The sequence below is a fragment of the Exophiala bonariae genome, assembly GCF_035927105.1.
Source record: "Exophiala bonariae strain CCFEE 5792 chromosome Unknown scaffold_2, whole genome shotgun sequence".
In the NCBI taxonomy this organism is placed as follows: Eukaryota; Fungi; Ascomycota; class Eurotiomycetes; order Chaetothyriales; family Herpotrichiellaceae; genus Exophiala; species Exophiala bonariae.
The window spans coordinates 775286-791180 of NW_027042477.1; the positions used below are offsets into that span (position 1 = coordinate 775286).

General features: G+C 49.8%; 3 protein-coding genes across 3 annotated transcripts; 1 reads left to right on the plus strand and 2 right to left on the minus strand.

The window, feature by feature from the left end:
• Positions 1-585: 585 nt before the first annotated feature.
• On the minus strand, positions 586-2967 carry LTR84_004801 (uncharacterized protein; the record flags this gene model as incomplete). Its single annotated transcript, XM_064848375.1, has 1 exon — positions 586-2967. The coding sequence occupies one exon, from the start codon at positions 2965-2967 to the stop codon at positions 586-588; it is 2382 nt and encodes a 793-aa protein (XP_064710999.1).
• A 699-nt stretch (positions 2968-3666) lies between these two features.
• Positions 3667-4665, minus strand: LTR84_004802 (uncharacterized protein; the record flags this gene model as incomplete). Its single annotated transcript, XM_064848376.1, has 1 exon — positions 3667-4665. One exon carries the CDS (start codon positions 4663-4665, stop codon positions 3667-3669), a length of 999 nt encoding a protein of 332 aa, XP_064711000.1.
• Positions 4666-7555: 2890 nt separating this feature from the next.
• LTR84_004803 (uncharacterized protein) lies at positions 7556-9119 on the plus strand (the record flags this gene model as incomplete). Its single annotated transcript, XM_064848377.1, has 3 exons — positions 7556-7604; positions 7853-8838; positions 9015-9119. The coding sequence occupies 3 exons, from the start codon at positions 7556-7558 to the stop codon at positions 9117-9119; spliced, it is 1140 nt and encodes a 379-aa protein (XP_064711001.1).
• Between the last annotated feature and the right edge of the window lie 6776 nt (positions 9120-15895).

Consider the following 15895-nt stretch of genomic DNA (forward strand, 5'->3'; position numbering starts at 1 on the left):
GGTTAACTAACTTTGGCATCGAGGTACCTAACAGCCTGGTATGAGATGCCTAAAGGTGAGATAGCTTCTCCTGCAGTGAGCCCTAGATAGATCTTTCTTTGCCTGGCCCTGCCGAGTAGCCGGTGTTTGTTCTCGCTTACTTTTCTCCGTACGAGGCCAGTATCCGTAATATGCTCATGGTGCAGCTCATCTGATTCAGACTTGAGAGTAATGCAGAGTCGGGTGGTGCGTTCATTCAGACCTTCTACAGGCCCCTCCTAGTGACCCGTACAATTTCACACACCAGATATCTCGCTATCGCTATCGCTTTGTATCGCTACGTTGACTCCACAACCCTTGAAATCCAAGCAATTCAGCCTTGAACATCTCGAAACACAAACACCGGCACCATTTCTGTCAGAGCAAGGCTGTCTTTTTCGTCATTATCGTAAACTAGAACAAAGTTCAGTCATGCGAGTCATCGTATCCAAGAATGTCTGCCATTCAGGCATACGGAATACTCGGTACCCTCAACGCTCATACCACTGGTGGTGTACCACTACCATTAATCCACCACATTCCAGGGTTTCGTACCCAAACCTCCCGTCATCTCCCTCCAGCACCCATGCGAGCAATTCCTTCCATAATCCCTCCTCCCCTTCCACCATACCCATTAGACTTGCTGCTTGGTGCTTTCAGTCCAGATCCTGGAGCTGGGATCCCCGAATATTTACCAGCCGTAGGCTTTTGTAACATGCTCATCGGCCGGGGTCGACTTGTAGTGGTTGCGGGCCCAGGACTTGGTCCAGTCATGCTATTCCTGAACTTGTTCGGACTGGCAATGGCGGCCGCACTATTAGGCCGCCCATTTCCGTCCTCGCTTCGTGGAGGGCTAACAGGTTGAGCTTGTTGTCGCACAGCCGCCCGTTGTTCTTCTTGCTGAGTGCTCATGGTGAGGAATAAATCCACTTGAGCGACCAGTTCCCCCTTTTCCACTCTCTCTTGTTCCACTTCCTTACGCAGAGAATCCGTCTCCATTGTCAAAGAGTCCACCTGGCCACGCAGACCAGCGGCTTCTGCTTCCGCCATCTTGGTTCCGGCAGTCGCTTCTTCATTCCATCTGCGAAGCTCTTCAATCTGCCCCTCCATTCTCGAGATCAGCTCACTCTGTCCAGGTATGACCCCACTCATCGTCGCCTCCTTTTCCGTCTGTAGCCGAAGAACCTCTTCGTGCGATTGCTTGAGTTCATTTCGGAGTTGCTCGACCTGCTTAATCCAGCGCTTTTCATAGCTGACCTTCAAGTCGGATACCTTTCGTTCATGTTTGCTCTTGTACAGAGCATGCAACTCACGAGCGACCTTTTCGGTGGCATCCTTGACCGCAAAATCAATGTCCAAACTTAATCCGGGGGTCGCTGGTCCACTGGTTTTGGCGGGGCTGGGAGCGCATCTGACACGCTCTGATTTAAGGGTATCGAGAGAAGCCTGCAATTCTAGAATTCTGACTTCGTGCTCCTCCACTTTTCGATCCGCCTCCTCCGTCTGTCGTCTAAGCTTTTCTTTTTCTCGTTCTTCGAGGAAGACGTTCTGCTTTACCTCACGGAGCACTTCTTCCATCTCTCGACTTCTCCGCTCCAATTCATCTTTGGTATGCTCCAGGTCTTCACGAGAGGCACGTTCAGTCCGAAGCTCTTCGCTGATTTTACCTGCTCGAACCTCGGCATCGGTGATGGAACGCTTCAACGCCATGACTTCGGCTTCTTTGCCAGACAGAGTCGCCTCCAAGCCAGAAATACGTGATTGCAGTTCCGACCGCAAGGTTTCTAGTTCACGTGGTGTAATGGTTGGAATGGACCGAGGGGTGGCCATAGGTTCGAGGTCAATGTCCAACAAATCAACCCCCAGTCCAGTAGAACTACTGTACATGCTATGGCGCTGAGTGGCAGGAGTCGATGGGACCGTCCTTTCAGCAATTTCAGCAAATACAGCTTGATGCTGTTTCTGAGGTGAACGGCCCGTGGCTCTCTCGCGATCAACAGATGCCTGTGAGCGGTGAGCAGGGCTAGGATTGACCTTGATGGGAAATGCCCCTCTCCCTGACGGACTTCGTCTCATCGTTCGAGGCGCTGAAGTGGGAGGTGGAATGACAATATTAGTTTGGGTAGTGAAATTCATCAGATCTGTAGGCGAGTCATTCGAGTTGCGTGGTCTTCGAGGTGTCGCATCATCGTCTTCGTTGGAAGACGTGCTATGCCGCGAAGAAGAGAGTAGCCGCAAGGGTCGTTGGCCGGTGGTTGGAGTGCTAGCAATTATGGATGTGCGTAATTGCTTGGATGGAGACCATGCCTCTGGACCTGGCTGTTTAGACGGGGAGTTGCGTAAATTGGCGAATCGGGTCATGTCTGTAGGGATAGCCGAGATTGTGCTTAAATCACCAACCGTCTCGTCGTGATTGGATTTATCGTCTAGACTGAGTGTCACGGTCAGGTCGTCAAGATTGTCTTGGTCAATAGTGTTGATGGTGCTGTCGCGCTCGGGGGATGGGGCGAGGCTACTGCTGGGACTGTGGTGGAGGATGGAGTCGTCCAAAGAGTCGGTGTGGGGAATGTTTTGCATGTTCTCGATGGCTTGAGTTAGGCCTTCATTAAACCGCAGTGTAGCCTCGGCCGGTGAAGCAGGAGGCGAGTCCATGCCTTTAGCATTATCTTGTAAACGATATTTAATTGGGGAGAATCCCTTTCGCGGGCTCGGGGATTGACTGGGAGGTGCGGGAGGAGAGGTGGGACGGTCGATAGAGATGTTGGAATGATGGATATCCATGGCTTCTATTGAACTTGTTTGCGCCAGGGCGACTGAGGACATGGTAGGAGGAGATTTGAGGGAATCGGTGGACAGGTTGAATTCTAGTTTGTTGTTGAACTGAAGCTTGACGGGAGAGGAGCGTGAGTTCTGTTTGGCAGGCGACAAGGACGACAATGGCTCAGGCATCTTGTTGGCAAGCGAGGTAGAAGCAAAGGGAAGTGATGTTGTTGCTGAGATAAGGAAGGATGTGAAGAATCGCCATGAAGAACTGCGGGTGTATGGATGAACGAGTGTTTGTGCAGATCACGGTCACGGTCACAGTGTTGTGCCAGTGTCAAAGGTGTCAAGCATGCGGGTTGCGATGGAGACAGGAGAGAATAATAATTGGGTTTGACTCCAGCGGTTCCTGGCTAGCGGCCCAAAAGGGTTAGGCTGCAGCAAAACATGCCAAGACCTCTAATCCCATTTCAGACAAGCGCCTTCCTCCCAAATCTACACCCATCTCTTCTCTTCATCTCCTCCTGCATCATGCTTGCATCACCCTCTCCACTGATCACTCCTCACAGGCTTGACATCCAACGCTTATGCATCTCTCCCCAGAGATGCACCGTCGCTTGAGCAGCTGTTGTTGAATTTCCAAGAAAAGGAGACACTTTCGCCTGATTTTGGATGTCGGTCTACAATTCTCATGATATGATTCGATCACTGTCTAAAACATTTTCTTGTAGCGACCTGCACTGAAGTGCGGCGGTGCCGACCACAACTGGAGATGAGACATATCTTCATTTAACGCCAAGGCTTGATTGGTGACACCCTATCGATTATCATGCAGTAACCCGATAAGCAGATTAAATTTAATCACGACCGTCGTCGCCTCGTCTACAATTACATGTCTCCTGCAGAACCTCGCCATACAACCGGATTAGTCTGCATATTGGTAATTGCCACCGCCTGCACAACGTCCCCCCTTTTCACTTGCTCGATCTTTTGTTGCCGTTCTTTCCACAATAGTCGAGCTACTCCGTTTGCTGCAAGCAGGGCCCCGTTCTCGTGAGAACCCCTCCAAACTCCTTCGGTGACAATCTGGTCGTTGCGCTCTTCATGGTCTCGTGCCATGGAACTCGCATCGCCCTTATCCACGGACGAAGCTCCGTACCTTGTCAAGATTTGTGAAACCCATTTCGGACCCTTCCAGATGACATGCTCTGTCAAGATCGCCTGGTCTGTGTTGAACGAGTACCCACTCAGACTACCAAAGCTGCTCACTGTCGAGTCTTTGGGTCTAAACAAGAAAATCGTGCTCCACAGCTTCGTAGCACACACATTAATGACCGAAATGATTGACTCGAGATCCGATAGCTCCAATTCGTGCTGGACGAACTGAACAAAGCCAGGACCCAACAACTTGGGTGCAAACGTCTCCCCACTGCTACATGGTGCCAGAACGGTGCCAGTCATGGAGAGCACCGTCTGTGAAAGTCTCAGAAGGTGACTGAGGATCGCGAAGAGTAAGAACGACTCTCGGTCGATGTGTGGAGCGTGGATTTCGTGTATATTTGTCCTTGAGCGCAATGCCCTGTCTACGTCTTCTGCAAGAGTCTCCATACTGCGCAGCAAATGGTCGAGAGCCAACACATTCGCCAGCCTTGGTTCATTGGATTTTGAGGCACTTGACTCTAACTTTCTTCGGAAGTAAAGGTCCACAATGTGCGATCTGAGACCATATCTCCGACGAAGGTTATCTAGAAAGTGACGAGATTGCCCTTGTGATATATCGTTGAGTCGAGAGTTCACTTGTCGGAATCGAGACAGGTCACCGTTGAGGTTCACATGTTGAGATATTTGGACTAACGTCTCTGCTGGAAGATCTAAAAGAACCGCCATTCTCACTGAAGTCGTTCTCCAAAGAAAATCACCACCAGTGAGGCAATTGACTGCCCTTTTAATCCATACCCGTAGACCCCATCGCGATCATTACGGTGATTAGTCGTACTGTGCCTCGTACCAGTATTTATCGGCCGGTCATACGGCGGGTGACAGCCATGCAGGTGATTACGCAATTTGGAAGTTGGTGTTTCGCTAAGATCGGTAATATCTACAAACTTCTAAATACTAATCAGCAACTTGGCTTTTGAACCAATCAATCCCAACTTCTAAGCAATCTTGATATCGTATTCACATCGTTTGAGACTGCAGAGGCTGTGATTACCTAGGTATTACTTAAGGTCCTCAGAGTGACCTGGGCAGCTGCGGGTTACTCAGCCGTTCCTTCCGGACTGATCTGCGCTTATTGCTAGAGACTCTCCCATTTGATACTGGTGAGATTTTCACTATTTCTGAGCTCCAAATTATTTATCGTACGTTATAATCGACCATGTTCTTGTGAAGTGGTTAAACATACCTAGGTACCTCACTTAGTAAGTCTGGGCATCAGGTAATGACCCAACCTAGTAATGACCCATGCCTCGATATCGCCACCACGACAACTAAATCATGAATTTCCTATTCTGCAGGGCCATTGACACTAAATTGATGCATGAATGGTGTCAAGGAGTCATCCAAGTGTCTATTACTAGTGGTATTCCTAGTGGTTGAGCGCGTAGTTGACGTCGCTGTCGCCCCTAATGCCTCCATACCTTGCCTAGCTTGCCTGATAGTCTCGATACTCGCAAATACCTCATTGCAATCGATTGCGACTCGCGGTTGTCTCCTGGTAACTAGCTCATCTAGCTGTTGACGCTGAGTAACGAGCTGTTGCGATTTAATAGTGATATCCCATTGTAGCTGGTCGAATGCTTTAGCCGTTTTTTGGAGTAGTCGACGTACTGGGCGAGAAAGAGTCTTCTGGGCTGAAATCGACTCTGTTTCCTATCGTATTTGCTGTTGAGTAAGTGGCGTATGAATATCATTCGATATATACTGAGCTTGCTTGCGTAACGGTGGCGTAGTTGGTAGTAGTCGCTCATTTTGGCTGTTTTGAAGGACTTGACTCGATCGAATGACTTTGCGAGGATCCCATGGATATATACCAGCTGCATTCCACGCCGTACGAATATAATAGGTTAATAAGGCCTCATTGCTTGCTTTTTCATAGGTTTTGAGAAATCTGCTCTTCTTTACGGCCGAGGCGTCGTCGTACCTTGCTAAGTTAGCAATCTCATCTCGATAACGGCATTTTAGGAGCGAAAAGTAGGCAAGATCCAGCGGCTGGAGAATATGGCTTGAATGAGGGATTAGGTAGACTAATACCACTCGATTAATATGGTATTGCCACATAAACTCGTACGTAGCGTGACTTTTATGCCCGTTAAGTAAGAGGAGTCGATAGCTATTCGTTGCCGTCTAAGGGAGGAATATTTAATGTAACCAAGCTATTCCGATAGTATTTAATATCCATCCATTAGGTGAAACCGTATAGGAATAGTTAGGAGTATCTAGATCCGTAAATCACGTTGATTAGAGCATATTTCCTTTAAATATAACGAGACACTGTAGTCGACGGCTAGTCGCTGATATTGTCTCAATAATTGAGACCTATTCACGATTTTCTGGTGTTGCTTTGTAGGATTGGGTAGTACCAATCCTGCCAATTACTTGTTAATTGGTATAGACGCCTAGGGCGATTCTAGTCTCATCCATATTGTAGATATAGTTCGAGGGTATTGAATATCGCTCTCGAATAGTATTAAAATGCTTAAACCAGCGATTTAAGGACTCAGGAGTAGTGCTCTAGAGACGTAATCCATAGATCTTTTTACCTACTTTAGAGCGAATCTCTGGATGACGTTAAATAAATCGTGATATCCAGTTTTAACCAATACTCGAATACTCCGTTGGAACACCTCGAATAATAACGACGAGATCTCGTACTTGAGTAAAGCTAGGAGGGTGTCCTTACACCTCAAGGTCGAGTATCCATCGTACGAGCATATGCTCCTGTTGATTCGATAGGAGTTGTTGTGGTTCATGAGCAGTTACTCGTGAAAGACCACCCTGTAGTCGACGGCCAAGGCTTTTTCGATCTACGTCATTTGCCGCCGCTGCAGCGCGGATACTGGTATATCGACGATTTTGGTAGTCGGATATCGCTTGGAGCATTCTAGTCTCTCGATTTGACGCCATTATATCGTACATAGAAAGGAAATGGTTGAGTAATGAGGTGTTGTAGGAGACTAGGAGCATGAGACGCGACTGGAAAACGCGTGGGTCATTACTAGGTTGGGTCATTACCTGATGCCCAGACTTATGTCTGCCAGAGCACTCCGAAGTAGGCGTTCAAGTGGATTGAGTACGGCCAACTCCAGCGCAAAGACTGGGGAAGGGCACTAACCACTTCAGGAGGTACTAGCTCGCAAAAGCTTGGCATCAACCTCGGACTCAGATATGAGGATCACGGCCATTCTCCTCCAGCATTCCAATCCAGGTGAGAACTCGCACATCCCTTGAGAAACTCGTATTCGTACAGGCCCTTTTCTTCACGGCTTGTGCCATCTGTTCCGCTTGATCTGTGCTCGATCACAGCGATGTATCAGGGCACCATCATGGATTGCCAATCTTGCATCGCGGTGAAACCCCCTAGCCATCTTCTCACAGATGGGACACGCGTGGGCGCAACGACAAGAACGACACACTTGATACAAGTGTGTCAAGACCAGTCCATGTTCTTATCAAATCGTTCCATGGCAGCGGCCCATCAAAGTTCTCTGACTGAGTTATAAGCACTCAAGTCTCACATACGCTACGTGATCTGTGCTCCGCACAGTCAATCGCGAGTATGGTGGGCCGCGATTTAACACGCCTACCGCGTCGTGGAATGATTGAAGGTGAGTATGTGCCCTATTTTTTGGTGAGAGCGCTGCGTTCTTTCCAACCTCCTCACATTGTGGCCTCCTTCATAATGAAGCCTTGTCCCCAAGACATCTGCCAGTGGTTGGCAATCACATCAAGCAATCGAAGCTTCTCAATTTCCCTTCTGCTCGTTCTCCTCGTTACTGCAATGTGCCGTTGCGGCTGCTAACCCCGTTTCTCTTTTTATACCTTGCTGAGTCTAGATACGAGTATACGCATTTAGCAGATCGTGCTAAAATTGTTCCATATGGCCCCAATGGAACATGCCCTGCTGCCCAAACAACAACTTTCGAGGTTCGCCCGTTGTATTTCAGCGACTTCATCCCCACAAATACGATCATTGATCCTTTCCGAGATGGTCATCAGGTCACTGTCACCAACGCGCCCACCGTAGTGGTCATCTTGTCTTATATCACAACAACCATAACTCCGACCAACTCACCTGTGAATCCGACGCCCCGGCCAACCATTATCTCGAGTGCTGCGAGCAGTGGGCCGAATAACCATTCACCTTCAACCTTCTCTCCATTAAGCACCACCCTGCCTGTCTCTTCGAGTTCGAGTGTATCTGAGAAATACTCTTCAGCACCACAACCCGATTCTGACCAGAATCCTCCCGTACTTTCCGGTCTCGTTGGTGGAGCGAGCAGCACCTCCAGAAATCTAGAAACGACTTCCTTCACACCGACACCTGGAATTTCCCTTCTGGGTACCCCGGCGAGCACCAACGCAGAGATACCATCATCCCAGATCACTTTAGCAAGCTCCTTAGATTCAGAGTTGAGCACTAGCGTTCCTACTCAGATAACACTTCCTCCGTTGACTATTGGTGCTGGTATTCCCGCGGGATTTGTAACGTCGCTGCCTTCCTCCAGCCCTATTCTCTTGGCTCTGGATGACTTGCAGATCGACAGACAACCCCATTGGGCACATTTCAAACGCCAAAATACCATGCCCGACCAGGCTCCAGCAGTCACTTCGGCTTCAACAATATCTGTGGTCAATCTAGCCACAGCTACTTCGCCTGGAACTGCTACCACAAGTGTATCCAATGGTGAATATACATTACCCCCAGATAATTGTGACGATGCTACTCCATTCATTCTCAGCGATGGCTTGCTCCTGCACAATGGCGCGCCCGTTGGCAAGTTTTTTGGAGCCACTACAGCCCTTCTAGGAACACTAGATGATGATGCACCACCAGACCAGGTAAATCGAACTTTCTTCCTCATTGATGGCTATCTGCAGTGGCAAACAAATGACGCTGGGCCTGCAACTTTTTATTCTTGTGATGGTATATTGTGGGCAGGTTTTCCTTCGCCGCCAGCTATGCGATGCAATGAAGTGTTGGTCGGAGCATTGGCCGCACGAGACTGCGCGTCTAGGGTGCAACAGACAGCCTTCGTCAACCCTTCGCTCATGTTGTCGGCAACCCAAGTGTCGAGAACAACGCGATCAAGACGAACCACGTCAACAGCAACAGTGATTAGTACTGTTTATGTCACGCCGTCAAGTTCGATGTTTCCAACTTCTGAATCCACGGAGGGATCCACCGGAGTGGATCCTATCTCAAAGAATTCTGAGACCACAGCCTCGCTGCAAACTTCGATGGATAGCCCGCCATCTTCGACCACCGCAGTTGCATCGACGGCTTTTCAGCCCAGCGGCGTACCTGATGCAACAAACATTCCAGGGACCAGTGCACTTGCTTCAACTTCAACCCTTGATAGTATTGACTCTTCCAGCCCGTTTTCTTCAAGCACGGCCACACCTTCAAGCTTTGCTACATCAGCGGACGCCTCTACATACTTAAGTTCCTCCTCGGTTACCACAAGCAACGTCGTCGCATCGAGCATAAGCCAGCTGGGTGTCACAACCTATGGCTCCCAAATAGTGACAACAATGGTGACCACGCCAACCCCAGGAACAAGCGCGCTCGCGACATCGGTCAGGCTGCCAATAGATGCCCTTTGCAACGAAGATAACTGTCTTAGAAATTTAGCAGATCCAAGCTATTTTTCCCTGGCCACGACATTCTGTCCAACTTACACACAGGCATCATCTTTGCCCACACCATCATGGGTAGATAGGTGTGGGGGCAGTCACTCGAGAGTAAGTTCTGCTTGCAGCTGCCTGATCACACCCACCGCCACCACTAGAAACGTCGTCTCTACTGCCAATCCAATACGAACTTCAACTCTTTCACCCTCAGCTCCAAGTTCTGGATCTAGCTTGGTAGATCCCGCTACTTCTGGTGGACTTCCGTCGAGGTATTCTTCCTCCCCAGATTCCATCTCGTCGCTCTCAAGCTCAAGCTCCCACACCACGGCTTTTGTACTCGCATCTTCGACTTTACTCTCTGTTTCGGGTATTATCACCAGTGGAACATCATCAAATACCCTGGCAGCTTCTCTGTCGAGACCCTCAGTCGGAACATCAACTCAGCTTTCCGTGACTAGTAATATTCCAGGAGCATTGTGCTCTGGACAGACAAGAGAGCTGTCACAAGGCAATCTTGTCATCGGACGTCAAAACTATGAAATTGTACAGTCTGGCTCCTTTTCGTACGAAATAGCATGTTATGCATCTCAAGACAGCTCTACTACGACTGGCATCATGAGGACCAATGTGCAGGACTTTGAAAGTGCTATATCCCTCTGTGATGATTTCAACACGAGTAATGGCGTTGGCGCATGTCGAGGCGTCGTCTACAACGAGTCATCAAAGTCTTGTCTCATAGTTACTCATTTCAGTACGACTGTCTATCCGGAATTCGGGTTGAACACAAGGACTGCTCGCCTGATATTCGGTGATTACCTTTTCATAAACGACGCCTTCTATCTACAGCCTGGGCCTCGAGTGAGTGATCTCGGCCTGTGCCAAGATAGAGCATACTCATTTGATGCGATATCTCCAGAATACCTCGGCGCATACGAGAATCTATACGAGAATCATTGCGGCAGGCACTTTATCGGTGTCCCAGGCAGCCTTGTCAATCCTTCGACCGTATCGTCCTGGGCGAACATCCTTTTTGGAAGCAATCCTTCGTCTGCCGAAGACTGCATGAGACTCTGTGACTATGGGAATCGCCAACAGCTATCGCCACCGCCGTGCGTTGTCTACACGTATGATATCTCTTCCTCACTATGCTCCCTTTACGGCGCAACGGATGATACTGTATCTAACGACCCTAACATCAACGCCGGCCGACTGGTAGATAGTGTGGCGAACTATCCAAGTCCAGTAGATCGACCAGCAGTTACGGGATATGTGTCGAAGTTTCAGTATGTCTCAATGGTGGTCACCTCATCAGCAACTCAGTCATCATCTACAACGATGACCATAGGAACGCCCGTTGTCGCAGGCTCAACCGGAAGTGCAGTGCCAAGTGCCTCGTCTATCGATCCAAAATCCACAGCCGCCTCTTCCACGTTCAGAGCGCCAACTACAATATCTAGTGCACCAGGGTCCATAATGGTGCCCACCACAACAACATCAGGGATAGGTTATGGTTCGGCAACTTCCCAAAGTTCATTGGGCCTGTTTTCTGCATCCTCATCCACAACTGGCTTCCCGATTTCGAGAGCGGTGAGCATCTCCAGTAATTTTTCTTGCACTATTCATAACCGCACTTCTCACTTCTTCCCTGAGTTCAAGGTTTTCGCCAAGTAGCATTTGAGACCATCCTTTCCAATGTCTTGTCGCAATGTTCACCTCAGCGCGTACTTCATTTGGTTTTCCGCATACTCCTTATTCAGCATTTGCAACAAGTAACTCTAGTTTTACTTCTTCCCAAAACATCTTGTCACTATCTGTCTTCGTCGACATCATCACAAACTGGCACCTTACTTACTTCTTCCCAGAGTCTTGCTTCGACAGTTACTCCGAGTAACGCATCGCCCTCTTCCTCTCAAAGCATTGTTTCCACATCCGTGCAAAACGACGCACAGCCATTTTCACCTGAGAGCACCTCTTTACCGGCTGCCCTCAGTCATTCACAGCTTCCTTCATCTCAGAGCGTTATTACGACATCAATGTCCAACAACGCACAGACTACTTCATCATCTCAGGGCATTGCTTCAACATTTATCCCTAGTGATGCACAACCTACATCATCTCCGAGCATTGTTTCGATGTCAACATCAAATGTACCAACGACTCCTTCTCAGGGGACACCATTAACATCAACAGTGTACGCATCATCTAGCGCAGTGCCAAATTATGTTCAAAGTAGTGGTTCGATTGCGGTCCCCACTACTGAAACCCAACTGTCCGATACAATGTCCTACGTAGTCGGCTCTTCTACTATGGCTGTAACGCCAACCAGCTCAACTTCGTCAAGCAGCCCGTCACCAGCGCCAGTGACATCTGCATCACAGACCGTGGGATTAGGTTTGAGTACGAGTACGAGTACGAGTTCCGTGTCTGCCATAGTCACAACCTTCCTGTCGGGTACATTGAGTCAAAGCGCTGTACCCGCAGGAAATCCGACATCTAGCACAAGCAGCATGACTTCAACCAGTGATGCCCAGTCCAGCTCAGTGTCTCCAACTACAAGCACCACTTCGGCTGGCAATTCTCATTCAGGAGCAGTGTATTCGACCCTGAGCACGAGTACAAGCGCTCTGGCTACACAGACGACGACAACCTCAAGCACCATTGCTGGATCCGCGAGTACAACCACTACAAGTGCACTTAGTACCATCCCAACAACAACCTCAACCACCACCGCTGCACCAGCCAGTACAACGACGCAGTCACTGCCTACCTGCTCTCCCGGAGTTCCGGGTAACCATGGGCCTGACAATTGCTATTTTGGAGTGGCCCTTGGCCTCGGGAATTTCTTGGACCTCTGCCTCGTTGTTGCTGCGAGTCTCGGGACTGGAAGCACCACCAGCAATACGCGCACGGCTACCACGACCTCGGGCATATCTCTTTCCACGACCTCTCACTCCCAAACATCATCGAGTATCTCAAACTGCCCGTCGTCCATAACGACCGGCAACGCCGGCTTAGGGTTGACTATTTACACGCAGTTCGATCTTTTCCAAATGACATTCGCGACGATCTGCGTGGTTGTTACGGCAGGGCCAACAGGCACAACCCGCACTTCGACTGTATCCACCACTTCTTCAACAACATCTCTAACTACAAGCTCGTCCAGTCGCACATCGAGCACAACATCATCCTCCGCAGCCGCCACCACAACAGCAGGAGCAGGATGCACGACTGTTGTGCAACTCTGCGCAGGCCAGACACTCCAGAGCTTAGGCCTCACGCAAGTGACATGCAGCTTGTCGATCCCTGCTCTATGTACCCTCTCGCAGCTTCTGGTGGACGTAACGAGTGCCTGCGTGACTCTTGTCCCGCGAAAACGTACCCCACTCAATGGCTGCGCTTCCTACGGTCGAATTGGCACTGGCATGAACGTGTTAGGTGCGACGGGTCTAGTGGGCACGTTGACTGTTGCACAGGTCCAGGCTGCCATAGCTGGAACGTAGAATTGTATGCCCAGTGGTACCTTTTTGACCCTGAGCAACCGTTCTTGTTTAGCGAACTCTCTGATCAAAAGAGGGCACATTGCCGAGAGAGTGGCGGTCATTGAGGACGTCAAAATCTGACTAGAGGCTTGATTGTGGACGTAGAACGGGAGGGAAGCACCTCCGCGGAGTCAGCATATGGGAATTGATATATTGGATGCTCGTGTACAGCTTGACAGATTGGTGCATACGAAGCTTTTAGGCTTCACGCGATAAATACGTGAGATCCTCGCGCTATCAACACTCAGGCACAAAGAGCCTGATATGTAGGATGTATTGGAACGATTTTCACGGTCGAAACGGGACAACAGGACGAAAAGGGGGAGGAATTATTGGTTAGATTCCAGAGAACTTCAAAATTTAGGGAGGACTAGGGAAACCTTTAGAATTACCTGGGTAGTTTTGGTTGGGTAAACGATGTTCACATACCTGCCGGCTGAATCAGTCTCAACTATTCAAATTGCGATGGTATTTTGTTTTGTGGACATGGTCGATCTGGTTCGCGGTTCGTGCTTCGAGAATATTTTGGACTTCTACAAATTATATTACCTAGGTGTGCGCTCCCCGCAACACAACCTGACTCAAAGTGTAAATCCAATATGCTCTGAAGCTTGCTTCATAGCATCTGAACTCGCTTTTTAAGTTCCCGAGGACCAGCGGGTGTCATGCTTCATTTATGAGAGTATCATGTTGAACAGATAGACCTGGACCGACAAAAAGTGGACGAGGGCGGGTTCAAAGCCAAAAGCGACCCGTTTTACCTGGATGATCAGTAGGTAGGTTTTGCCGAACAGTAACGTTTTTTTGGAACTACAGTAAACTACAATTCATCCTTCGTCCCCTTTTTCGCAGCACCGCCATCATCAGCCTCTTCAACCACCACCTTCGTAAAGCCCAGGGTGTTTCCATCAGGGCTCTGCTCACACACCGCGGCGGTGCCCACCTCCATGCGATAGACGCACTTCTCACTCTCACTGATCTTCCAGACCTCGTCATTCTCACTGCAAGCGAGATACACACGGGTGGAGCGACTCGGCCCGTTCCAACAGCCCTGGCCATTCTCGTACTTGAGGATCAATCGCTCGCCGGTGCCGAGGCCCTTGCCGTCCGCGGGGATGGTGCCTTCGTCGACGAACTCGGTGTCCCAGCCGACGAAGTTGCCCATGTTGGTGTGCGAGCCGCCCTTCTTGGATTTCTGCTTCGTTTGTGCCAGGAAGCACAGCTCGTACTCGTACTCGCCGCTATCGCGCGAGATGCACTGGTCCTTCAAGGCACGGAAAATCCCGTCGTACGGCCCGTAGTCTTTCTCGAGGTCTTCGCGGTGGCGCGTGAGATCGTTCTCGGTGTTTTTCACGTCGCGTTCCGCGTCTGACAGTGTTTTCTTCGCGTCCTGCACGGCTTTGCTCTCGGATATGGCTGCGCCGCTGGATGCACCTGCGGATGGATCAGGGAGGATACCGTTTTGGACCAGAGTTTCTCGGATCGAGGCGAATTTGTCGTCGATCCACAGACGGAGATTGTCTGGGAGATAGGCGGTGAATTGGTAGAGTGCAGCAACATCGGATGTAGCCGCTGAAGGTTCGTTTTGGAATTCTTCCCAGTTGATACCGTTGACATCACTGTCCGCTGCCATTACGGCGAATAGGTCCCGGTCTTCAGCGTCGGTCCAATTGTCGTTCGTATCCCGAGCTGCGTAGTCCTCCCAGCCACGGACTGCTTGCTTGACGCCTTCATCGTTGAAGTTGGGGTTATATTCCTCTTTCAGAGCTGACAAAATCTTCTCAAGCTCAGTGATTCTTCCTACCATCGCATCGCGTTGCTTCTTGGTCGTCTCTAAGTGGCCACGTAGCTCATCCACTCTCGATCGAGCAAGACTGACTAGGACACCCAGCTTACCACCGCCGTTTCCAGCGGCCTCTCCTCGCACGGCTCGTAGTTTCTCTCTTCGTTCCACATCTTTAAGGGCATCTGCTGCTTCCGTCACCTTCAGTTGGAAGCCTTTGAGTTTGAGTTCACTGGCTTCGACAGCGAGCTCTACTTCTCGCCGCAGTCTCCGAGCGTCCGCTGAGAGAGTGCTCTTCCTCTTCAAAGCAGCTTTCAATGCCTTTTGTTTCACCTCCTGGGCTTTCCTGTACTCTGTTCCGATTTCTTTGCACTTGTCCGGGCACTTGGTCCCACCGACTTGTGCCCACTCATCCGAACCATCACAACATAAATCATAGTCGCATTTACCATCATTAACGCTCTCGAAACGGATGTAGGAGGGTTGATGTCCCTTGTTCTTGCAGTAGAACCCAGGAAGGGCCAACGTGCTGTTTATGGCCGCAGTTGGAGTGTCTGGACCCGGGTGATATTGGGGAGGAGAGAGTGGTGAAAGAAAAGAACATGCAGCTGTTCCGGGCTCATCTGAACCATCAGGGCAGTCACAGAAGTCATCGTTGACCCGTGAAAACGGGATGGTCACCGAAGGGTTGGATATGCATGTGAAAGTGTTTGTGTCGGTAGTTTTGTAGAATTTGGCAACTATGTAATCAAAGTCAGTCTTGAAAAGGGACCAGAGAGTCACTGGGTGGAGTTTCTATCTTGTAACGAATGGTGGGCTGTTACTCCGGAGTGTTCTTACATTCAGGACTGACACCTCTCGGTCTGGACGATGAGGAGGCTCTGGTTTCGGCCGCACACACCGGTAAAGCCAGCAAAGGAGCCAGCAACACCAATTCCGACCG